Source organism: Sorex araneus, chromosome 3 (assembly GCF_027595985.1).
Source record: "Sorex araneus isolate mSorAra2 chromosome 3, mSorAra2.pri, whole genome shotgun sequence".
Classification (NCBI taxonomy): Eukaryota; Metazoa; Chordata; class Mammalia; order Eulipotyphla; family Soricidae; genus Sorex; species Sorex araneus.
In genome coordinates, this window is record NC_073304.1 from 97,220,325 (window position 1) to 97,247,778 (window position 27,454).

The 27,454-nt window shown below is 40.4% G+C and overlaps 1 protein-coding gene across 1 annotated transcript in view; it reads right to left on the reverse strand.

Annotated features, from left to right (window-relative positions):
* SCAPER (S-phase cyclin A associated protein in the ER) overlaps window positions 1-27,454 on the reverse strand; it is a 363,121-nt gene that overhangs the window by 248,933 nt on the left and 86,734 nt on the right. Inside the window, exons 9-15 of the mRNA XM_055130600.1 lie at window positions 19,438-19,700; window positions 14,646-14,864; window positions 8,909-9,079; window positions 7,064-7,139; window positions 6,537-6,654; window positions 6,148-6,259; window positions 2,302-2,442 (exon numbers count right to left, since the gene is read on the reverse strand). Coding sequence (XP_054986575.1) covers window positions 2,302-2,442; window positions 6,148-6,259; window positions 6,537-6,654; window positions 7,064-7,139; window positions 8,909-9,079; window positions 14,646-14,864; window positions 19,438-19,700 — 1,100 coding nt within the window. The remainder of the gene's footprint in view (window positions 1-2,301; window positions 2,443-6,147; window positions 6,260-6,536; window positions 6,655-7,063; window positions 7,140-8,908; window positions 9,080-14,645; window positions 14,865-19,437; window positions 19,701-27,454) is intronic.

The window sequence follows — 27,454 nt, forward strand, 5'->3', positions numbered from 1 at the left end:
GAAAGAGATCAAAGCTGTAGCTAATCTTAAACCCGTGCCTGGCTGAAGGGACTGGGATAAATCAGAGGAGGCCTGTGCCCATCCAAGCAGAGCCGCCAGCAGTTGCTTACTTCTACAATCCAAAATCACTGCCATACCCCCCACCTGACTCCACTGTCTCAGGACAGACCTCACCAAGATACAATCTGCTGAAAATTGAGGTATGTGGGTTTTGTGACTGAAATCTCTGGGTTTTCTCAGGGGGTCGTGATGGGCTACCTTCCCCCACCTCCCTGTACTTCCAGAAGTTTTGGCAGTCACAACCATACCCCAAAACTGCCACACAATTGTAAAGCTACTCCAGTCTTATCATCTCGATAAAAATACCGAATGCCCTGAACAAACACCATGACCTCTTAGCACCTGCATAGCAAACCATAATGCACAAAAGGAAAAGGAGAGAGAGAGCAAGAAGTAAAATGCCTCCCATAGAGGGAGATTGGGAGGGTGTGGGGGTTCAGGGATGGTGGTGGGAAAATGGGGAATATTGGTGGTGAGAAATGTACACTAGTGGAGGGATGGGTGTTAGATCATATCTATCTCATGGATATCCGATTTAAAAAAAAATTTTTTTGAAAGTAATGTGTTCATGCCCAATTCAATCAGCTTATTCAATGGCTGAATAAATAACAGTACTCCTACATTAAAAAAAAGTACACAAAAAAGCTGCTTCAAAAGTACAAATTAAAACTGCATGAGGTGGGGGCAGAGAGATAGAACAGCAGGCAGGGCATCTGCCTTTCATGCAGCTGACTTGGGTTCCATCTCAGCCATCCCATATGATACGCTGAGCACTGCTAGGAGTAATTTCTGAGTGCAGAGCCAAGATTAATACCTGAGAATAGCCAGGTGTGGGCCAAAAACCAAAATCAAAACCAAAAAAGAAAACTACACGAGGTACTACACACACCTTCTAAGATAAAAATGGCTAAAATTACAGCATAGAACCAGAGACTTGTTGAGAATTTGGCTAACTAGAATACTCATTCATTCCCGGTAGAATGTGTCAAAAGCATTTGGAAAACTACCTGCTCAAAGTTAAACATGAGCTTAGCTCTGTCATTTCACTCTTAGGAATTTACCCTAGAAAATGAAAGCGAACATCATCAGCAGAGACTTGCATTTGAATATTCAGAGCAGTTACATCTGCCACAGCCAAAAAGTGGAAAGGAAACAAATGTCGATCAACAGGTGAGTCGACAAACAAATTACAGTATTTCTGTACAATGATATTCTTCGCAGCAATAAAAAGGAACTGATATACACAAAAGCGTAGTGAAATTCAAAATAACTACACTGAGTGAAAGAAGCCAGGGGTAAGGGCACACACTCTAAGATTCCATCGAAAACAAAACTGTAGAAAACTCGGACATCTACAGTGACAAAAAGCAGATCAGCAATTGCGTGATAACACAGTTGGAGGCAGGAAGAAATAACAAGAGTATGAAGGAACTTTTGAGGAAGATGAAATTGTTTAGCTTCATTGTACTGATGGTTTCATAAATACATGCATGTCAAAACTCACCAAATTGATGGTTCACATATGTGCTTCTCATTGTCAATTGTACCTCAAAAAAAAGCTACTAAAATTATGTGTGTATGAAACTATGTATGTATGTATGTATGTATATATATGGGTGTGTGTATATATTATATATATATATATATGCCACAGGAAAATTATTAGGATAACATATTGTATCTAATGAGTTTTAAATGAGCTGTAAAAATGTTCTGCTATTATGGCAAAGAATAAACACTTGATAAATATTAGTTTCAATTACTATTATACTGTCACTGTCATCCCGTTGCTCATCAATTTGTACGAGCAGGCACCAGTAACATCTCTCATTGTGAGACTTATTGTTACTGTTTTTGGCATATCCAATACGCCACAGGTAGCTTGCCAGGCTCTGCCGTGTGGGCAAGATACTCTTGGTAGTTTGCCGGGCTCTCCAAGAAGGGCGGAGGAATCGAACATGGGTCGGCCACATGAAAGGCGAACGCCCTACCGCTGTACTATCGCTCCAGCCCACTATTATACAACAATTTAAAAAATTAATTAGGAAAACAGGGCCAAAGAGACAGCTCCAAGGACCAGAGCACATGCTTTGCACATAGGGGGCCCAGGTTTGATGCCTGGCACAAGATTTTTGAGACCATCGGAAATAATCTTTGAGCTCCACCAGGTGTGGCTTGAAAACCAAAATAATCAGTAACCCATAAAAAACTAATCCAAGTTCAAGCTCCTAACAGATGTACCTTAGCTTCTTCCTCTTGCGCTTTTTTCACAATTGCCTGTAATTGCACCTCTCGCTTAAATTCAGCATGAAGTAACTTCTCTTCCATCATCCTCCGCCGTTGATCTAGTAATTCTTCCTTCCATTTCCGAACATCCTTCTCCTAGGGAGAGACAATTGTTACATCATGAATGTCGGCATGCAGCACGTCATGGAGGGGCAATCAAAGCAAACAGCTTATAAACAATATGAAGTCTATAACCCAGAGTATCTAGAGCTAAAGGAGGAGGACTAGTGATGAATAACAGCGGCCAGGAAGCCAGGTTGTTAGATCTAACAAATCACCTTAAAAAAAAAAAGTTTGATGCAGAAAAAGCACTGGTTAAAAACTAAAAGACTGATCTTTAAAGCCCAAACTCGGGGTTGGAGCGATAGCACAGCAGGTAGGGCGTTTGCCTTGCACGCAGCCAACCCGGGTTCGATTCCCAGCATTCCATATGGTCCCCTGAGCATCACCAGGAGTGATTCCTGAGTGCAGAACCAGGAGTGACCCCTGTGCATCTTCGGGTGTGACCCAAAAAGAAAAAAGAAAAAACTCTACAGGTCATTGGTTACATGGACTAGCACTTAGCCTTGCCAGGATTCAGTTTTCACATCTATGAAATGATATTCAGAGCTGGGAGATAGTTCAAAGTGTTCCTTTGCATGCAGGGTCCAGGCTCCTGGCACAGCGGGGTACCCCCAGCCACAGCAGAAGGATTTCACACACCCCACCAGAAGCAACCCCAAGCACTGAGCCAGGTATAACCTCAAAGGGCTATGGGCATGGGCCAAAAGAAAATAAAAAAGGAAGGAAAAAAATGCCCAAATATCAAAAAGAAGAAAAAAGATATTCAATAGTTATCTGTGTGCTACTTCACATAATCATTGGGGTGATCACATAAAACAACATATGTAATAATAACCAATAATATAAATGAACTTATGTTAGAATTTTGCCAGCAAAATTAATTGGAAGAGTAGCTACATTAATGGGAAAAATTAACCAAAAGTGAGGGAATACTTCCAAACATATTTTACAAGGCTAACATTATTCTGATCCTAAATGAGGCAAATTCAGCATACACACAAATCTCCAAAATTAAACCAATAGCTAAAGAACATGGAGGCAAGGGATGCAGCTCAAAAGATAGAGCAGAGACCTTCCTATACGAGGCTTGGGTTCCATCCCTGACAATGCTCCTCTGAACACCCCTAGGGGTGGTCCTGGATGCTCACAGCACTTCAGCATGTAGCCCCCACAAAAAAAGACCAAAATATTCTCAGCAAAAACTTGGGGTGTCAAATCCATCAATGCAAAAAAAAAAATTCATACACTATTACCAAGCAATATTCATTCCAGGGATGCAAGAATGCTTTAATATACACAAATCACTGTCACTGTCACTGTCATCCCCATTGCTCATAGATTTGCTCGAGCGGGCACCAGTAATGTCTCCATTGTAAGACTTGTTGTTATTGTTTTTGGCATATCAAATATGCCACGGGTAGCTTGTCATGCTCTGCTCTCTGGGCAAGGTACTCTTGGTAGCTTGCTGGGCTCTCTGAGAGGAACGGAGGAATCGAACCCGGGTCAGCCGCTCGGAAGGAAAACGTCCTACCCGCTGTGCTATCACTCCAGCCCATGCACAAATCATTAATTTAATATACTACAATATACTATGGTGTGGGCTGGAGTGATAGCACAGTGGTTGGGCATTCGCCTTTCACGTGTGAACCCAAGTTTGATTCCTCCGCCCCTCTCGAAGAGCCCGGCAAGCTACCGAGAGTATCGAGCCCGTGTGGCAGAGCCTGGCAAGCTACCCGTGCGTATTGGATATGCCAAAAACAGTAACAATAAGTCTCTCAATGAGAGATGTTATTGGTGCCCACTCGAACAAATCGATGAGCAACGGGATGACTACTACGGTGTATTCGATATGCCAAAAACAGTAACAAGTCTCACAATGGAGATGTTACTAGTGCCCCTTGAGCAAATTGATGAACAATGGGACGACAGAGCTACAGTGCTACTACATCAACAAAAGGTAAAAATGATAAAAACGTATTTGACAAGATTCAACACCCATTTACAATAAAAATTCATTAAATCTGAAATATGAAAGCTATTACACTAAGATCAGGAACAAGACAAGGATGTCCACTCTTTTCATAGCTATTAAGCAGAGCCTTTGAAAGTCCTACCAAGAGCAATTAGACAGCAAAAAAGATGGAAAAGAAAAAGGAGTCCAAACTGGAAAAAAATAAAATGAAACTACAATTATTTGCCAATGACATGATAATACATACAGGGAATTCTAAAAAGTCACCCAAAAATAGAAACTAAAAATAAATAGGAAACTAAATCAATATACAAAAACCCATTACATTTCTATACACAATGAGTTAGAGGAAGGGAAATTTTAGAACGCTCTCATTTCCCATTGCATCAAAAAGGATGAAACAACCAGCGCATTCTTAACAAGAAAGGCCGCCAGGGGGGTCAAAGGAGTGTTCACAGGAGATGGAGAAAAAGGAACACTTGTACCCGGAGCAGGGGAAGCACAAGTCTCTAATGAAAACGGTATGGAGAGCTCTAAATATTCAAAACTCATCTACATATGATTCAACAATTCTACCTATTGGCACGGAGCTGACAAACACAGCCACACTAAAATGGTGGTGCGGGGCGGGGAGGGAGGTTGCACACTTATGTTCACCGCAACACTGCTTACGACAGGCAAGACACAAAAATATCCCAAGTGCCCAGGGGCCAGTGAGTGCTATTATATGCACAAAGGAACTACTCAGCAACAGGGAAAGATCAAAGCTCGTTCTCTGCAACCTGCCCGGAAGAGGAGTGGGTCAAGCTAAGTGAGAGAACTCGGAAGAGACACAGACCAGATGGTCTCACTCGCGCATGGAGCATGGTGAAGCGGAGCTGGGGAGAGACAAAGGCAAACAGAAGCAAACCCTTAAGCTCTGACGCTGAGCGAAGAGGAAACTATGGGCAGCAGAGGAGGCATATGGCTATGCTCAGGTGGGTACGTGTGGTGACAGACACTGTCTGAAGAGGCATGCAGTCCTGTCCTTGAACATATATAGTTGAGGGGCAGGAGCAATAGCACAGCAAGTAGGGCATTTGCCTTGCACACATCCATCGTTCCCCTCTCCCCCGCCGGGTTTGATCCCCAGCATCCCATTTGGCCCCCTGAGCCCCGACAAGACAAGAGTGATCTCTGAGTACAAAGTCAGGAGTAGATGCTGAGCAATGCTGGGAGTGACCCACCCCGCCACCCCAACCGCAAAAAAAAAAAAAAAACATAGTCTTGTAAATTGTTATCTCATAAATAACAAAATTCTTTCAATAAAATTTCAACAACAACACAAAAAGGAAGAAGTGAATCAACAAGCAGAAGCTGTAATAATCTATGCCTAATTGGCAAAATACTTTTCTAGCTAATTTACAAATGAGAAGTTCCTTTTTTTTTTAAAACAGGTGACCCTCTGTAGTCTGATAGCGAGAAATGCATTTTTATCCTGAAGAAACTATTTTTATAATTCTTTCAGATTTTTTTTTCCCCAGCAGGAGAAAAAAGTCAAAGTTAAAAATAAACCTGTTGGGGGCCAGAGCCACAGTATAGCAGCTTGCACGCAGCCAACCCAGGTTTGATCTCCAGAATCCCAGACGGTCCCCAGAGCACTAGCATGAGTAATTCCTGAGCACAGAACCAGGAGCAATTCCTAAACATGGCCAGGTGGGGCCCCAAACAAACAAACGAAAAACAACCCATTGACTCAAGGCTGCCTAAATTTCCTAACAACTCACCCTTTCCAACAGCTTCTGAAGCTTTAGTGCTTTCTCTTCACGCAGCTTCTCCCGGAGCTGCTGTGCTTTCATTTGTTTTTCTTCATGTTTCTTCTTAGATTCTGCAATTGTCCTATTAACACAAACAAATGAGCAGAAGATGCAAATGTTTACGTGATACCGCCAAAACTATTTTCTTGAGTCTTCAAAAGTTTATGAAGTAAACATTAAAAGTATACAAAACTAACTCTGGCCTCACATCTCAAGAAAACACTGTCACTTTTCCATGGATCTGGAACTTTCTTTAAAAAATGTGCCTTACAGAGGTTCTGTAGCAACAACATCTAACAGTCGAGAGTGGCTGACTTCCTTCCTGTGAACCCTTTCAAAATCATTTTCAAAAGCCAGACCTTTTACGAGACGGCGAGGACAGTTTCTCATGCATGTGAATGCCGTGTCCTGGAGGTCTAGCGGGTTCCTCCTCTACGATATCTCCCCAAGATGTATTTTGGCGCCAAGATTCACGAGCTGCTCAGAGGGAAAAAAAAGTAAATCACTATTACTTTTAAACCGGTCACTGTCACTGTCACTGTCATTCTGTTGTTCATCAATTTGCTCAAGGGGGCACCAGTAACGTCTCCATCATGAGACCTGTTGTTACTGTTTTTGGCATATCAAATACACTACGGGTAGCTTGCCAGGCTCTGCCGTGCGGGCGGGACACTCTCGGTACCTTGCCAGGCTTTCTGAGAGCAACGGAGGAATCAAACCCAGGTCAGCCGCATGCAAGGCAAATGTTCTACCTGCTGTGCTAATCACATAGTACAAATCCCAATCTTTGTAAACAAACTTTTAAATGGTATCAGCATTCCCACTTCAAATAACCCATTTGATCAGATGCCCATTTTGTACACACACACACACACACACACAATACCTTCATAATCTGCAAGGACATCGTTCCAGTCCATAGACATACCACAGAAAGATACAGTGCCACTGCCCATACCGGCCTGCAAGGCAATAAACAGAATTGAAAGAACAAACATTTGAACACAATTAGAAGTATAAAAACTGCCTATGTTGAGAAAAATTTACCAGCTGCTACTGAAAATGACATTTAACAGTTTAGAACCAAAAGAAACTGTTCAGGGAGCCTGAGATAGTACAGAGTTCAAGGAGTTTATCTTGCATGCAGCGACCCACGTTTAATCCCTGGCATCACACTATGGTCCCCCAAGCACTGCCCGGAGTGATCCCTCATATGCCAGGGCTAATCCCTGAGTACAGAGCCGGGAGTTTTCCCTAAGCATAGCCTGGTGTGGCTCAAATATAAAAGGAAAAAACTTTAAATATTCCTCTTGGAGTCACAAAAAAATCACCAGTTAAGACACCACAGTTGACTTATGTGCAAAGGAAAAAAAAAACTTTACTATCATTAAAGCAGATATAAATCAAGTAACATATTAACCTGATATAGCTGTATAGATCTTAATCTATTCAGACCACATGTCAGAGAGACTTGAGATTATCTGTTGATCATTATACTTTAACAGAAAAATATCTGGACTATTAGGCTTTCTTTCATTATTTAAGAAATCCCTCTCATTAGCATAACATTCTGGATATTTAGTGACAGCAAGGCTCCATATCATCTGGTTTTTATTAGTAGACTATAGGAAAGCGAAACATTAGAGTATTCTTCAGTCTTAACAATTACTATCTGAGCAATGTAGAGTGATTACTTTCTTTGAGGTGCAATTTTACGGTGGGGTAGGGTAAGGGCCATACTCAGCTGGGCTCAGGGATCACTCCTGGCTGTGCTCCAGGATGGCATTATGTGATGCTGGGCACTGAACCTGCATTGGTGCATATAAACAAACCAGCCCTGAGATTCAGTTTCTTGATTCTTAAAATGAGAACAACTTCCAAACTGTCAACTGCATTGTAGATCAAAGCAGTCAAGTGATTATTTTTAATTAGTTAATATTCAGATGAGCCTCGCGCATGAAAGAACCGGCAGAGGAACCAAGGTGTGCGGGGCCGAGGCTTGAGATCTCCACGCCTGCTCAGATCGGGACCGGGCCTCTTCCACCCAGATCCCCCATTTTCCAGTAGCTTGGCAGTCACACCCACAAACTGCCCCTGGTACCATGTAATCCCATCAATGGCCAACATCTAGAGACTATAAAACTAAGTTCTCGGAAGCAACATCTTATAGCCTAGTTTTTCCTCTTGGAGAACCTGGCAAGCTACCGAGAGTTTCCTGCCTGCATGGGAGAGCCTGGCAAGCTCCCCGTGGCGTGTTCATATACCAAAACCAGGAACAATGCTGGGTCTCACTCCCCTGACCCTGAAAGAGCCTCCAATGTGGCACTGTTGGGAAGGACGAGTAAAGAGAAGCTGCTAAAATCTCAGGGCTAGGACGAATGGAGACGTTACTGAGACCGCTTGAGAAAATCAATGATCAATGCGAAGATGATGATGAGTATTTACTGCATGTCTGAATCACACTGAAAATACAGATCATAAAGAACATTTTGGAGGGGTGGTTTGGGGGCCACACCCAGCAGTGCTCGAAGAACCATGCAGTGCCAAGGACGAAACCCAGAGTTCCTGCATGCAAAGGCTGCTTTCCAACCCTGTGAACCTTTTCCCTCCCAAAGATCTTTTTTTTTTCCAAATAATTTAAAATAGGACAAAATAAACACTTGGCCCTTTTGCACTTAAGATGTTTTGTGGGTTTTTGTGAACAACGGCATTTAAAACTCCCAAAGCTCACAGAAAAATCACTGTCGTTGTCAGTTTCGATGTTGATATCATTGTTTTCTTCTGCTTCGATTTCTCTAGTTAACTGTTCCTCTTCCGCAATTGCACTAGCAATCGCTTCTTCGTTGGCCTTCTCGAGCCGATCAGCTAACTCTTCTTTCTTCGCAAGAACTTCAGCCATGGACTATAAAGTTTAAAACAAAACAAACAGAACAAAAATAAGAACCATCACTTTACTGAACAATAAGCACTTCCTTGACACTCCAGTCATAAACCCACAGGAAACACAAAGGGGCACTGATGTGTGAGCATGAAACCTACAGGCCCAGAATAGGTTTAACCTTCTCCTTGGCTGTCTGACTTCAGCTTCTCAAAATCTGGAACTTTTCTTGTATTCATAAAGTGGTACAATAATTCATGACTTACCTTCCTTACAAGCCTGTTATGTATGAGAAACTGTGAAAGTTATATAAATAACAAGTATTATTCGATATGCCAGAAACAGTAACAATTCTCACAATGGAGACGTTACTGGTGCCCACTCGAGCAAATCAATGAGCAACGGGATGACAGTGATACAGTGATACAGTGATTATTCATAAGGGGTCCAGAGCAATAGCACAGCAGGTAGGGCATTTACCTTGAATGTGGCCAACCCGGGTTCGATTCCACACCCCTCTCAGAGAGCCCGGCAAGCTACTGAGAATATCCCGCCTGCACAGCAGAGCCTGGCAAGCTACCTGTGGCATATTCAATATGCCAAAAACAGTAACAACAAGTCTTACAGTGGAGATGATACTGGCACCCACTCAAGCAAATCGATGAACAACGGGATGACAGTGACAGTGACAGTGATTCATAAGGTACCCAGCCCCAGCAGCTGACCTCCACTACCCAACTGCCACCACGCTCCAGGCCACTTTGCACACGCTTAGGCCAAGCCTCGTGCATGAGCAAAGTCCCATGGAACCCAGGTAATGAGGAATTTTGTGATCTTGGACTCTGGGCTCAACAGGACCCAGGAGCTGATATCCTATGCCTGCTTCCCCCAATCTCTGGTGGTCCAGGGGTCACACCCATAAGCCACCTCCTGCCAGCACCAGGTAATCTCCTCATCAGCCACCCTCCGGAACTCACGGCTGCTTCTCCCGGAAGGGAGCATAAAATGAGGCCCACATAACCAAGCCACCAGACTCCGCACCAGGTTGTTTCCACTAGGGGCACCCTGGGGGGGGGCAGGTAAGAGCCCTTCCCGCCCCAAGGAACCCAGCCCCAGCAGCTGACCTCCACTACCCAATCACTACCACGCTCCAGGCCACTTTCCACAGGCTTGGGCCGAGCCTACATGAGTGAACATATTCCTGGACACATCATAAGACACTCCCCACCCATTTTCCATAATCACCACACATTTGATGGGGCTCAGACAGTAAGCAACAAATCATAGAGGGAAATATATACATATGCCTCTCGGAGAGCCTGGCAAGCTACCGAGACTATCACGGCAGAGCCTGACAAGCTACCCGTGGTTATTCGATATGCCAAAAACAGTAACAAAAACAGGTCTCATTCCCCTGACCCTGAAAGAGCCTCCAATCATTGTGAAAGATAAGTCAGGAGAAGCTGCTAAAAATCTCAGGGCTGAGACAAATGGAGACGTTACTGGCGCCCACTCGAGTAAATCGATGAACAATGGGATGACAGTGATACAGTGATACAGTGATTCACAAAATAAAGTTTAATTTCATTTTGGTGCCAAACTTTGAAAGTCAATGATCAACTATATTACAAACAAAACACTACGCTATAATAGGAACAAAGAAATTATGCTATAATGGCGATGCTTTCCAAACATACTAACTTAGTTTAAAATATGAATTGGGAGTAATACAAATACGATGCACCAGAGTCATTAAAAGTCCCGACGATAACCTAATTGTCACTGTAAAAAAAGCTAAGGCAGAACTCTGTTTAATAAATTCACCAAGGAAATAAAATGGGAATGCAAAATACAATTGATACAGAAGAAGTGAGAAACTGAAAGAGGGATAGAAAAGAGATGAGTCAAAGAGGAAAAGCAAGATGGAAGAACCAAAGGCATCTTATCTATAATAATATAACATGGCAATAGCCTGTCTCTACACCTCAAATAACAAAGGCCGTCTTGCTGAGCAGAAAGCAAGATACAAATATCTGCTGCCCATGAGAAACCTAATTTAAGTATCAGAATAAAAACATCTTACAAGTCGCCACACTGACATGAGTTGAAAGAAAACTAAATTATTAATATCAGACACAAAAGATCTCAGAGCAAAAACAAACAAAAAAGTCAAAAGGAATAAAGATTATACAATGATAAAAAAGTCAGTTCACCAAGAATCAAGACAATCCTTAAATGCTTACAATTTAGTAACAGAGCTTCATAACATATAAAGCAAAGCCTGACAGAGTTGTAAAAAATAAATAAATAAACCTAATGGGAATGCAAAATAGTGTAGCCATATTGGAGATTTATCTGACAGCTTCTCAGAATTTTATGAAAAGTTATCATATGATCTACCAACCCCACCTAGATATCAACTAAGAAGAAACAGAATCAAATGACCACCAAAATACATATATTTAAAGTTTTTAAATTTTATTTAAAATATTTAACACAGCATCTAAATATTTTATTATTTAATAACAGCATTACTGATAATAACAAGAAAGTAAAAATAAACATCTAGGGACAGAAAAATGATGAATGGATAAGATATGATTTACCTGTATAGCAAAATATTGGTCATGAAAAGAGTGAAGTGACACTGGCTAAAACATGAAAGAACTTTGGAAACCTTTGTGGTGAGTGGAAGACAGAAATGAAAGATGATATACTGTATTCCAGCTATCTAAATTTTTATGGAAAGGACAAATCTACAGAGAGAAAAACACCATAGTGGAGGGCAAGATAAACGAGAATGACTGCCAATGGTGATGGGTTTCTTTCCACAGTGATTAGAGAACTCTAAGGCTGATTATGGTACATTTTTTGTTGCGTAAATTATACATAAACTCGAAAACACACAGGTTCTAACGACAAAGGTCTACTCATACACAGCTTCTATATCCAGAGTGAACCAAACTTGGATGCCAGCTGGTTAGAGTCTCAGATGTGGAATCCACCGATACTATGGACTGACCAGAACTTACATGTGAATTTTAGACTTCACAGGCTCAACGTCCCTAACTCTCACACCGTTCAAGGGTCAACTGCAATATGTCAACAAAAGTGTTCTTTTAAAAAAAAATCTGTACATCACAGTGATTCTCTAATAAAAAATTAAAAAAAATTTTTTTTAAAGACATAGTTCCACAATTCTATGTGAAGATCTAAAAACTCCCAACTAAAAGAAAAAATTCCAAAAATTACCATGAATATAGAGTCTGAGCAATATAACCAACAAAACTGATCTAAGGGTTTTCCCAAGAGAAATGAAAACATATGCTCAAAGCAACAAATATTCAGGGGGCCTTTACTCCTCACAGAGAAACTGGAAATAACTCAAACATCTGTCAACAATTGAGAGAAGACACAGGCTGTTTTATGTGCACACTACTGATACTCCAGAAAACAATGAAAAAAATTAACTAACAAATGTGCTGAGTGAAAGAAACTAAACAAAAGATTACATTACTCCACTTAAATCAAATTATGAGAATGAAAATATAGAGTAACAGAACAGTGAATACTGGAACACAGGAAAGAAAAGAAAGGAGAGATTATGAAAGGGATAATGTAAAAAGTTGGAGTGACAATGATGCTCAATATCTTGAATACAGTTACAAAGGCAAGTCAAAATCTATCAATTTGTAGGTTTTAGTTGTGTGAAGTTCACTGAAAACCAATTTAACCTCAGGAAAAATATTTGAAGATTCAAGAGCTTGTGTTCTAGCTTATAGACCTAGGCTGAAGTCTATCGTTCACTGATTTTTTCATAATCTTCCTTCTAGATACTATGCCACTTCAAAACACACAACCATCTCCTGCCCCTCCCCCCCAGGTACAGAGTGGGCTGGGGGAGTGTATCAGAGTTTTTCTCTATAAAACCTAGAATATTATAGAAACTCGTATTTGTGAATGTGCCAAACAAGTGGTACAACTAATAATTTAAATATCCTGCTTGAATATATTTAGGTTTGCAGAAGTTCTCACATGAGTCTACCTCCTCTTTCCCTTTCATCATCCCCAAGAATATAACATTCTGTTTAGTTACTCTGAATACCTGAAAAGATTTTAACTAGGGGAAGGCAGAGTTTATGGATGAAAGACTGACTTAATTATTCCTTTACGATTTTTACTATTTTCACACTGTAAACTCAAATAAATATATGCAAACCTAATTGGTTTCCATTTCCATTTTTCATTATAATTTGAAATTTTGGAAAATAATTTTTAAAATTCATATAGCTAGGTTTTTGTATCAGCCTATTTTGTTTTACAATTTTGGCAAAAGTGAACATTAAATAGAATAGGTTTTTGTATCAGCCTATTTTGTTTTACAATTTTGGCAAAATCGAACTTTAAATAGAAAAAATCCTTGCAATCATTCTGTTAACTAAGAGAATTACATTTTTCCTTTCTTAGCTCTGTGGCAATGCTGTCACTGTCACTGTCATCCGTTGCTCATCGATTTGTTCAAGCGGGCACCAGTAACGTCTCTCATTGAGAGACTTATTGTTACTGTTTGGGGGTTTTTTGTTGTTGTTGTTGTTGTTGTTTTTGCGTCACACCTGGAGATGCACAGTGGTTACTCCTGGCTCTGAACTCAGGAATCACCCCTGGCGGTGCTCAGGGGACCATATGGGATGCTGGGAATTGAACCCAAACCCGGGTCGGCCGTGTGCAAGGCAAACACCCTACCTGCTGTGCTATTGTTCCAGCCCCAACTGTTTTTGGCATATCCAATACACACAGTTAGCTTGCCAGGCTCTGCCGTGCGGGCTCGATACTCTCGGTAGCTTGCCGGGCTCTCCGAGAGAGGCGGAGGAATCAAACTCAGGTCGGCTGCATAAAAGGTGAACGCCCAACCGCTGTGCTATCGCTCCAGCCTGTATTAAAGAAAAAGTTCTTTCTCCATTTTAGCAATTCTCTATGAAGTCTCCCCTGCTTAGAACTTAAAAGCACTAAGATGCTTTTTTTGGGGTCACACCTGGCAATGCACAGGGGTTACTCCTGGCTCTGCACTCAGGAATCACTCCCGGCGGTACCAGGGTACCATATTAGATGCTGGGTATCGAACCCAGCTGGCCATGTGCAAGGCAAATGCCTTCCCACTGTACTATGGCTCCGGCCCCGTTATTGCTTTAATTTCTCAATTCTATCTTAACAAGCAACTGATAAAACTGCATACAAACCAAATGACTTTGAGCATTACGACACTGTCTCATTTTCCACTCTACGAAACAAGAAGAATCATAACTATATCAGAAATTTACATAAAGAATCAAAATACTGGGTGAGGGCTATGGATCAAGTGATAACATACATGATTTGTGTGTATGCGGTCCCGGGATCCCAAGTACCCACATAAATAATAACGATAACAAAAAATTTTCAATGTAACATGATACGTTAAAATGTTTGTTTTTATAAAAAATACTTGTAATATGCAAAGTAGCAACACACTGTTACTGGGGTTTAGGTCTTCTCTTTAACATATTAACTCAGAATTCTCATAAGTTGTTCTTACCAAGCGGGCAGCACTCACATTTGAAATATCTGAAGGGTCCATTTCACTCTCTATCTTCGCTTTCGCTGAAGAAAATGTGTGTTCTGTGGTTTGCGAAGGAGGTGCGTCAGCTTGCTGAGTAACTGAGCCACACTCTGCATCAATGTGGACCGAGGGTATCTCAGAAGATCGCACAGAATTCTCTTGAAAGAGACAAGGGCCAGAGTTCTTGACATCCTCCACTGCACTCGCTGTGAACTAACAAAACATGTACAGACTGAATCAGCAACAACACAAAACACAAAATGTTCACTCTAAAAAAGGAGATTCTGTTTAACCTATCTATAAAACTATAAAACAGCCATTAGCTGAGTCATCATTTTTTTGTTCACAACAGTATGAAACTAACCGTATTAAACACTCATTACTTATACTACCTGAAGTGCTATAAAAAATTAAATATTATATTATGATTAGTTTTATTTTAGTTGGCTAATTTTTGACAAGGACTATATACACCCCACAAAAGAAATTTAGTCAGAAGTATACTTAATCTAATATTTAAACAACTAGAAGTACTTAACAAGATTTTTGCAAAGATTGCCCAACATGAGAAAACACTTTTCATCTACATATATTTTTTTAAAAATAGAAATTCTGTTGTTTTTTATAATCTAATGTATCATTTTGCACATCATACACTTCACATTCCTCATTAAAGACTCCTGCCCCCCAAATAAATAAACCATAGGAAAGCAGTGCTGTGCCTTAGCCTCAGCCTCATCAGTAATATCATCCTTACCTTTCCTTTTCCAAGTATCCTATCTAGTTGTTTTTAACTTTTTAATTGAATCACTGTGACACAGACCTTTACAAAGCTGTTCATGATTAGATTTCAGTCATACAGTATTCCAACACCCATCCCTCCTCCACCAGCGTACATTTCCCAACACCTGTGTCCCCAGGTTCTCCCCCATCACCCCCCACTCCCCACCCTCTGTCTGCCTTTATGACAGGAGCTTTTCTCTCTCTCTCTCTCTCTCTCTCTCTCTCTCTCTCTCTGCCTCTCTCTCTGCCTCTCTCTCCCTCCCATCCTCTCTCTCTCTCTCTCTCTCTCTCTCTCTCTCCCTCCCATCCTTTCTTTCTCTCTCTCTCTCTCTCTCTCTCTCCACCCCACCCCCTTTTGGGCATTGTGGTTTGCAATGCTGATATTGAAAGGCTATTAAGAATATCCCTTTACCTACTTTTAACCCTCAGATCTTGTCCAGCATGATCACTCCCAGCTATTATTGTCTTCTGCTCTCTTCTCTATCTTACCTACCCTTATCCCCACATGCACTTATGTTTAGTTCCAACCCAGAAGTTGAGCAGTCCTCCTAACCCCTATTTTCCCTGGCCATGGATATTATTCTTCTACTATATATATTTTTATATCCCACGAAAGAATGCAGTCATTCTATATCTGTCTCTTTCCTTCTCACTCATTTCACTCAGCATGATACGTTCTATGTCCATCCTTTTATAGGCACATTTTATGACTTCATTTTCCTGACAGCTGTATAGTATTCCATTGCATAGATGTACCATAGTTTCTTTATCCTTTCGTCTGTTCTTGGGCACTCAGATTGTTTCCAGATTATGGCTACGGTGAATAGTGCTGCAATGAACACAGAGGAGTGCAGATGGTGTTTCTGCTGTGTTTTGGGGGCCCCAGGGTATATTGACAGAAGTGGTATTGCTGGGTCAAAAGGGAGCTCAATTTCTAGTTTTTTGAGAAACGTCCATATTGTTTCTAAAAAGGCTGGGCCAGGGGCTGGACCAATAGCACAGCAGGTAGGGCATTTGCCTTGCATGTGGCCGACCCAGGTTCGATTCCCAGCATCCCATATGGTCCCCTGAGCATCACCCAGGGTAATTCCTGAGTGCAGAGTCAAGAGTAACCCCTGTGTATCGCCAGGTGTGACCCAAAAAGCATAAACAAAAAAACAAACAAATAAATAAAAAGGCTGGGCCAGTCAGCATTCCCACCAACAGTGAAGGAGACTCCCTTTCTCCCCACATCCATGCCTACACTGGTTGCTTTTGTTCTATGGTGTAAAATGGTATCTCATAGTTGTTTTGATCTGCATCTCCCTTATGATTAGTAACGAAGAGCATTTTTTTCAAGTGCCTTTTGGCCATTCGAATTTCTTCTTTGAGAAAGTTTCTGTTCATTTCATCACCCCATTTTCTAGTGGGATTGGATGTTGTTTTCTTGTAGAGTTCAACCAGTGCCTTGTATATCTTTGGTATTAATCTCTTATCACAAGGGTATTGGGTGAATATTCTTTCCCATTCTGTAGGCTATCTTTGTATCCTGGTCACTGTTTCTTTTAAGGTGCCGAAGCTTCTTAGTTTAAGAGAGTCCCATTTGTTTATCTTTGCTTCCACTTGCTTGGTCAGTGGCGTTTCATCTTTGAAGATACCTTTAACTTCAATATCACAGAGGGTTTTGCCGACCTTTTCTTCAATGTACTTATGGATTCTGGTCTGATGTTGAGGTCTTTAATCCATTTTGATCTGACTTTTGTGCATGGTGTTAGTTACAGGTCTGATCCCATTTTTTTGCATGTAGTTTTCCAGTTTTGCCAATGCCATTCATTAAAGAGGCTTTCCTTGCTCCACTTTATATTTCTTGCTCCCTTATCAAAGATTAGATGATCATATATTTAAGGGGATATATATATATGTATATATTTTTTAAAGTCATTTTATCACCAAGTATGAAACTTCTTTCTTTACAGATAAATAACAGAATCTCAACAGATCTTTAAAGACAGTACAAAATTTTTGCATGTGTATATATAGCTTTCAGAATAGCACAGAATTAAAACTGCTATTTGGTCAATCCCACTATTGACTGTTTCTATTTCATATGGTTATTCCCCAGTAAAGGTGATTTTTACTAAAGGAATCAGCATCAATTCAGAAAATAAATATGGAACCCAAATACATAAAAAGTAGCTTTTGCATTAAATTTTATCAAGGTTTTGTATTAATTTTCAATAAAATAAAGCTTCTAATTAAGAAAAGGTATTTTATTACAGTAAAAATGTACAATGTTAACTGAATGTGTATCTCATGCAATTCAGTCTTTAAAGTTCAATATCTTCCCATTACCTTTTAGGATATTTAACAAACAACAGAGAGAGTATGAAAACAACCTGAAACAAGTATAACACCGAGGCAAAATACATGCTCTTTTTTTTAACTTTCTATCTTAATTATTAGAAGTAGGCTTTAACTTCGAGTTATAACACAATACAGAAAGAAAAGTGCTGCTTTCTAATTATATTCAGAATAATGAGCTCCAAATGCAAAATTTTAAATCTATAGTTGAGAATTTAAGTCACATAATTATTTAAATAAACATTATATAAACATTCCAATGGCCATAAAACCCCAGTCTAATTATTTATATAAATATTAAACTTGGCCAAATCTTATAAACTACTTTAAAAATTGTACTATTGGTCAGAAATTAAAGTGTCTCTAAGTGTTGATTTTAGCAAGAGCATTATTTAAATTGTATCACACTGTTTACAGTACTATCAACATTATCTATACGTAACTCACCATGGTTTATAATCTTCTTGACAATATTTATATTAGCATTACTGGTGTTTACAATAGAGCCAATCCTGTTTATTAAAAAGTCGACATAATTTATGTAACAATATCAGAGCTAAATTGTAATGCAATTTTGAAAAAAGATAGATATATGCTAATTTCATTTTTAGAATGACAGAAGGGAGAACAAGTATTATTAGTTTCCCCACAATCAGATATAAACCTGTATATTGAGATCTTTCATCAATAGTTAATTACTCAAAAGTTCTATTGTAGGTTATTCCTGAAATTGTTAAATCATGTGTCTATGACATAAACCAGCATAAAGTTACATATTTACTTTTCTGTTTTGGCACCACGCCAGTGGTGTTCAGGAATAACTCCTGGTAGATTTGGGAGACCATATGGGCGCTGGGGATTGATCCAAAGTGGGCCACGTACAAGGCAAGAGCCCTACCCATTGTACTATCTCTCTGGCCCCTCTGCGAGAATTTTTAATAATAATGAAGCAAGAGGGTAGCACTTCATCAAAATTAACAAATGGGTAGGTTAATATCAGATGGTCCTACATGTGACACTCAGCAGTTCTTTGACTCCTGTCAAAAATGCATAAATATAAATTTCTTAAGTAGAAAAAAAAACAAAATATTGAAGGATATTCTACCAAAATGCTTATATTCAAAATTATCAATATCATGAAAAACAAAGGTAAGCTGAGAAACTCCTTCCCTATAAAAGAAATTTAAAAAACAAACAGGACTTATGATTCTGTATCAAAGGGAAAAAATTCTATGAAGAAATTTTAGTACAACAGGAAATTTTTAAATTATCGCTATAAGTTAGATAATTATATAACTCAAATTCTCAGAATTTTGTCATTATAATATGATTAAAGAATTCTTTTTTCCTTTGGAAATATGTTATACTATTTGATTATATAGTTTTAATGACTATGCAATTATATATTGCGGTTAAATGTTTGGTATGTAATATGTATGTGGGGCATGTGATTATACAGGAGGAAATGTGGCTAAATATTAATCTATATATGTATATGCATATATGTGCATATTTTTTTCATATATATAGCAGAGTTCTATCCTTGAAACGTTTCTGTACCTCTGAAATTTCATAACCCAATTATGAAGTAGAACATAAAAAACAATCCACAAAAATCATATCCCTTATAAAAGGGAGGAAAAGAATTTCCATAATGTACTACCTGGGTTCTTTCAGCAAGAGGATGATCACAAGTGTGTGACAAGTCTTTGGGCCGAGAGTCTAGTATACTAGAAGGTCCATCTCCAGGAAATTCACCTTTCTGTGTGGCTTCAGCAGGGGAAAGGTGCACGTTTTCCTTATCGCTATCATCCTTTGACCTGGACACGTCCGTTGCTAGCAGAACTTTAGGCGTTACCACCGTTGACCGTGAGCGAACAGGCCTTCCTCTCTGAACAGTCTCCCACCCTTCGGCATCTTTGCGCTCTAGGCAAATGAGGAAAGAAAATGAATCTAGAATTCTAACGATGACAAAAACTGGCAAAGACACATTCTTTTTTTTTTTTTTTTTTAAATTTATTTATTTTTAATTAGAGAATCACCGTGAGGGTACAGTTACAGATTTATACACTTTTGTGCTTATACTTCCCTCATACAAAGTTTGGAACCCATCCCTTCACCAGTGCTCATTCTCCACCACCCGTAAACCCAGTGTCCCTCCCACCCACCCCAATCCCATCTCCCCCCCACCCCACCCTGCCACTGTGGCAAGGCATTCCCTTCTGTTTTCTCTCTCTAATTAGCTGTTGTGGTTTGCAATAAAGGTGTTGAGTGGCCGCTGTGCTCAGTCTCTAGCCCTCATTCAGCCCGCAACTCCCTTCCCCCACATGGCCTTCGACTACAATGTAGTTGGTGATCGCTTCTCTGAGTTGACCTTTCCCCAGAACGTGAGGCCAGCCTCGAAGCCATGGAGTCAACCTCCTGGTACTTATTTCTACAGTTCTTGGGTGTTAGTCTCCCACTCTGTTATTCTATATACCATAGATGAGTGCAATCTTTCTATGTCTGTCTCTCTCTTTCTGACTCATTTCACTCAGCATGAAACTTTTCATGCCCATCCACTTGACTACAAAATTCTTGACCTCCTTTTTTCTAACAGCTGCATAGTATTCCATTGTATAGATGTACCAAAGTTTCCTCAACCAGTCATCCGTTCTGGGGCATTCGGGTTTTTTCCAGATTCTGGCTATTGTAAACAGTGCTGCGATGAACATACATGTGCAGATGTTGTTTCGATTGTACTTTTTTGCCTCTCTGGGATATATTCCCAGCAGTGGTATTGCTGGGTCAAATGGGAATTCAATACAAAGACACATTCTTAATCAAATTCCCATTGAACCAACAGAGCGAAAGTTAGTTATTGTGTAACTTCATAAGCAGTCTTGGAGTCAGTCTGCAGAATCTCTAATTCCTACAACAACACATTGGAATAGGTATAATTATTTTTCAAATGAGAACTCAAGTTCAGATTAAGACAGTGGAAACAAGAAAACAATAATGAAAACCAATGAAATAAAAAGTATTTTAAAACAAATCAAAATTGCTAAACAAGCAAGACTGACAAAGGCACAATGAAAAGACACAAATTGTATCAGGAATGAATCAGGAACATTTAGGACTCAGATTCTAAAGTCAATAAAAGCATGGTATGGAAACACTTTGTATACTAAGAAATTCAGTGAAGAACATAAGGACCAAGGAGCTGGAGTTAGTACAGCAGACAGGGCATTTGCCTTGCAAAAAGCTGATCCCAGTTTCATCCCTGGGACCCCACATGGTCCCCTGAATAATGCCAGAAGCAATTCCTGACTGCAGAGCCAAAAATAAGCCCTGAGCACTGCCAAGAGTGATCAAAAAACAAAACAAACAAAAAAGAATATAAGAACCAAGTCTGCAAAACTTACTAATGACCAAGATGAGAAAGAGCTTCTGAAGAATCTACTGAACTATTAAAGGAATTGAATTTGTGATGTAACACTGTCCCCTTCCCCGAAAAGGAATCTTTAAACAGTTTGTCTTGCAATTTCTACTGAATATTTTTAAGGGGTTAATATTTTAAAGGATACTTATTTTACATAAGTATTCCAATCACTCCAGACACAGAATACTTCCACCTCTTTCAGGCTACTATTAATCTGATGCCCAACACACTAAAATAATGGACTCCAGAATTCATGCTGAATAACTTCAATACTGCCATATCGTCATATCCAGCAATGGGTAAGTTGAATGATAAAACCATAACCAAGTGGAATTCACTTCAAGTTTGTATATCTGCTTCAACATTCAAAACTCTGTGAACGTAATCCACTATTGTTGGCAGGTGAAACAAGAAAAATATCTTATGATCTTATCGATTGAAAAAAAGAACTCACAAAATTTAATACCCACTGAGAAAAATTCATTTCACAAGTCTCACAATGGAGACATTACTGGTACCCGCTTGAGCAAACTGATGAACAATGGATGACAGTGCTACAGTGCTACTATGACAGAAAAAAACTTACACAATTCAACATGTGTCATAAAAACCTACATCTAACATGCAGGAAATGGCATAAAAGTGAATAATTCTCCCCAAGATCTGGAACAAGAGAAATATGTCTCCTCTCACTCTTTTTCAATGTACTGAAAATCTGGTTGGTACAAAAAGACACAGAAAAAAGATACACAGGTGGAAATGGAAGAAATAAAATGACATCATTGCTTACATAGAAAACCACAATTAATAAAAATTCCAAGAATTATCACATGAATATAATAAAGTTGTAGGACATAGATCAATTCAGAAATTCATTGCTTTTCTCTATACTAACAATAGGCACAGAGAAACTAAAAATACTTTTCATTTACAATTACACTAGAGAAAATGAAGTATTTGGCCATGTGCTGAAGTAGAGAAAGCGTTTCTAGAAAAATAAATAGCAAAAATAGAATCACTGTCACTGTCACTGTCATCCCACTGCTCATCGATTTGTTCGAGCGGGCACCAGTAATGTCTCTCATTGAGAGACTTATTGTTACTGTTTTTGGCATATCCAATATGCACGGGTAGCTTGCCAGGCTCTGCCGTGTGGGCTTGATACTCCGGGTAGCTTGCCGGGCTCTCCGAGAGGGGCGGAGGAATCGAACACGGGTTGGCCACGTGAAAGGCGAACACCCAACTGCTGTGCTATAGAAGACTTGAATAAATGGAAAGATATACTTTGTTTAAATGAGTGAAGTACACGTGTGAATTACATCTGAACACAACTGCTAAGAACTTAATGGGAAAAGAGTAAATAATCTCTGTAAATAACAAAATAATCTAAATTACTGTGACGTTTAGTTCCACTGCACATGGCATCCCACACGATTCACTAAAGAGACGAAACTGAGGGGAGTACTTGGGGGGGGGTAATTTAAGAGAAAAAAAATTATAGGTCAGAGAGATAGTATAGAGATTAAGACGCTTGCCATGCACACTGCCAACGATCCCCGACAGCACATGTGATCCCAGGACTGACCTCTGAGCACTGCCAGTACTAGCCCAAACCCTTCCCCCAAAAAAGATACAGAAGAAAATTACAAACTTCTCCTTCTTGTAAATTGGTGATTTACTCACTCTCCTATTTTGTTTGCTTGCTGGCTGAATTTGCTTTGTTTGATTTGGAGCCACACCTGGCAATGCTCCGGGAATTACTGTGATGGTGCTCAGGGGAGCCATATGGTGCCAGGTATCAAACCTGGGTCTCCCACATGCAAAGCATGTGCATTAGCCCTTTGAGTCACCTCTCCAGTCTTACTCTATGTGTTTAAAATACAATGACTATGTTACTATATTTCAAAATGGAAATCAGACAAAATGTGTTAAATTTTTCCTTCCTATTAGTTTTGTGGCTCTTTCACATTATTATGAAGATTCTCAAATAAGCAATATAAAGAAAACTGTGCTATGAACCTTACATTCCATTCATCCAGTTTTAATAACCATCAACATTATGCCCATTTTATTTAATCTAGACTCCCTTCCTTGTTTTTTTTCTGAAATATTTTAAAGCAAATCCTATGCATCATTTCTCCTGTAAATATTCAACATGTGTTAAATATAAATATTCAACATGTGTCCTCAATACATAGGAATTTCTTTTTAAAAAATAACAAAATGTCATTGCAGTAACCATCAAATTTAATAATAACAACATCTTAAATAATACACTATCCAGTCTGCATTCAACTTTCATCCATGTTTAGCTTTTTAAAAATTCACAGCACTGAGGCTGGAGAGTAAGTAGAATGGCTGAGGCCCTTGGCCTTACACAGGCCCAGTTTGATTCCCAGTACCGTCTGGTCCCCCACGGCCTGGTGGTCCCCATCCCACGGGGCCTGAGTATCACTTTTCTCAGTCCTTCCCTCACACTAAACAATATGACTGCTTGGCCCCAACTCGTTGTGAGTAACTTCTGGGGCTCTGACCCTCCCCGGGGAGACCCTCCCCATAAGCATAATCATGCCATACATTTCTACAACATATCTGATTTTTTCAAGTAGAATTTTTGCTATTTATAAAGCACCATGATTTATCGAAAATGATCTTGTACAAGGTGTGGTCTTCTTTACAGAACTTCTCCAGCTCCATGTAGAACTTCTCAAGTTCTTCTTCATCATAGTTGGATGTTGGTGCGTAGACAACGAAAATAGAAACTGCCGGCAATGAGCCACATCTATTCAAGCATAATTGTCCAATTTGGGTTGTTAGGCATTCGAATGAATCAATGCTCATGGCCAAGTTCGTGTTGACAAGGACACCGACACCACCAACACCTCTGTTGTCACATGTTCTGAGGAACAGTTATTCTCCAGTGTCAAAAATGGCATGATGTGACCAATGCCTTCTCAGACCACCGTCTCCTTCATGCAAATTTCTACTTCACAGAGCGGGGAAAGCTGGGAGCTCTTTGGCACTATTGCGGCAACGTGGGAAGATGCCGTCGTTGACAACATCGACGAGGAATACGATTGACTGGTTCAACACCTCCATGACTGCGCGAAGAATGCCGAGAGTGGGAAAGCCACAAATAGATGCTTGTCTTCAGAAACTCTTGAGCTCATTCACCAACGTGGTTTGGCACTAGCCTCAGGCAATCATAAGCTAATGTCTGAGCTCACAAGCTGTGCAGAAAAGCGATAAAGACCTCAAAGAGGGAAGAGCGGTGGTGTTGATCGATGCAGCAGAAGCCAGGAAAAGTATTCACAACACTCGCCTGTCCTTCGCCAACTACAAGACCAAGATCACAGCCCTCCGATGTCCTGATGGATCTATCACATCTTCCAGAAGGGAAATGGACAGGTTAATTCACAACTTCTACTTGGATCTCTTTGACAGCCATGTCCACCTGCCCACATCCCAAATTCCGCAGGATGGATATGTCACTCCCAACATCCTCCCTTCCGAAATCTGACAGGCCATTTCGTCGGTAAAGATGTGTACAGCACCCAGTCCAGACAAGATCAGACCTGAACACCTGAAGAATCTGCCGCCAGTATACTCATCAATACACTGGCTCGGTTCTTCACACACTACCTGTTCGTATGCAAGGTTCTGTCCCAATGGAAAACCAGCAGGACCGTTCCGTTGCACAAGAAGGGAGACATCCACGACATCGGCAACTATCACCCAATCTGCCTGTTTTCCGTCATCTACAAGTTGTTCACTCGAGTCATCCTGAAAAGAATAGGCAGAACACTAGACAAAGGACAACTATGCGAGCAAGCCGGGTTTCAAAAAGGATTCAGCACAATCAACCATATCCACACAGTGACCAAACTCATTGAAGTTTCACGAGAGTTCAAGATGTGGCTCTGTCTAACGTTCATCAATTTAAAGAAGGCCTTTGACTCTGTTGAGACTGAAGCGGTCATCGAAGCCCTAGCCAAACAGGGCATTCAAACTCAGTACATCAAGATCCTCTTCGAGCTGTATTACAGATTCACTACCAGGATCTCACCATTCTACAAGGAAGTGATCATTGACGTAAAGAGAGGGGTTCAGCGGGGTGATACCATTTCACCAAAACTCTTCAGTGCCACCTCGAGAACGTCATGTGACGACTAGAATGGGAAGAAATGGGAGTGATGATAGATGTTTGGCAACTACAACACCTCCGATTCGCTGATGACATCGTTCTCATAACACCAAACACTGGCCAAGTAGCACAAATGCTGACTTCGACCGCGAGTGTGGAAAGGTCAGACTGCAACTGAACCTCAACAAGACGATGCTCATGAAAAACAAACTAGTCCCTGGTGTTCCATTTGCTCTCAAAGGAATGAACATCTCCAAATGTAGCAGCTTTGTGTACCTGGGTCGAGAACTCAACATGAGGAATGATTTGGCACCAGAACTGCACAAGAGGAAGAGAGCAGCGTGGAACGCCTTCAAGAGCGTCGAAGAAGTGGTTAAGAGGATGAAGAACCTCCGGCTCTGGGCACAGTTTTTCGACTCCACCGTTCTTCCTGCACTAACTTACGCCTCAGAGACCTGGACCCTATGAAAACAGGAGGAGAACGATATGCGAGTATCCTAAAGAGGAATCGAAAGAGTTATGCTTAGATTATCACATTTCACTCAAGTGAGAGAAGGAATCTGAAATTCCGACTTCTGTTGACGATCAAGAATCAAGGATGCTGTCTCATCTCATGTGCCCAGGTGTCGAAAATCAGATGGGTCGGACATGCAATGCTGTTTACAGACGACCGCTGGACTAGAGCTGTAACTGACTGGATTCCACAGGATGTCAAAGGACCATGTGGCTGCCCACCTACAAGATGGTCAGACTTCTTCATCAAAACCCTGAATGAATGATTTGAGGCTCTTCGTGTTCCTGGAGCGAGCAGATACCATTGGGCTACACTAGTACGCGACAGGGATGAATGGAGACATTACCGGCACCTGTTCGAGCAAATCGAAGATCAACAGGAAGACAAGTGATACAAGTGATTCCATGATTTACAGTTACTCGTAGTTGAGTTTTAGACCTACAATATTGCAGCACCAATCCCATCACCAGAGGCAAATTGCCCCCACCAGTGCCCCCAGGTGCCCCCCCACATCCTGTATTCTCTCCAGCCTGCCCTCGAGACAGGTACCTTTCTAAGTTTGGTTATTAAAGTCTGGGTGTCATGATTTCAGTGTTGTTGACTTTATGGTTTGGATATTTGACTCTATCATTCCTTAACGCCAACTTTGTACCTGAATCCCCTGACCTGGCCCCCACTGCTTCTCATCTGTCTCTTCTCCCTCTCCCCTTCGCTCCACTTCTCATATTACACATACACACACACACAACACACACACACACACACACACACACACATGTATGTACGTATATATAGGACTGGAGCGACAGCACAGCGGGTAGGGCATTTGCCTTGCATCGGCCGACCCGGGTTTGATTTCTCCATCCCTCTTGGAGAGCCCAGCAAGCTACCGAGAGTATCTCGCCCACATGCAGAGCCTGGCAAGCTCCCCATGGCATATTTGATATGCCAAAAACAGTAACAACAAGTCTCACAGTGGAGACATTACTGGTGCCTGCTCAAGCAAATCGATGAACGGGACAACAGTGCTCTCTCTCTCTCTCTCTCTCTCTCTCTCTCTATATATATATATATGTATATATATATATAATTTATTTATTTTAAGGCATTAAATCTACCTTATAAAAACAAAAAGAAAAAACAGTAAGTTATTAAGTTAAATAAGTGTAACAAAAGATTTTAGTCTCTAGTTAATGGTCTCCTTCTTAGGAGTAAATGTAAAAAGTGATCACTTTTTGCTGTTTAAAAGGAAAGGAAAGCAGCCGCTCTGAAGGTTCGCTTGGAGAAAGAAATACCGCTTAAAACTTGGAACTAGTCCATTAGCTAATGAGATGGGGCCAACACAAACACTATCATGCAATAAAAAAATTTGTAGTAATTGAAACAAGTCCAAAGACTATTTAAGAAAGGTCTCTTAAATGCTAAAGGTATTAGTTATGAAAAAATTACATTTTTAATGAACCCTCAGGAAAGACTATATTGAAAAAATTACTCCCATAATGAAGAAAGTGTGTTGAGAACAGCAGATCACTCCCCCCACCCCAATATTTATTTGCGCACCGTGATTTATAATATTGTTATTAATGGGACTTCAGGCATAC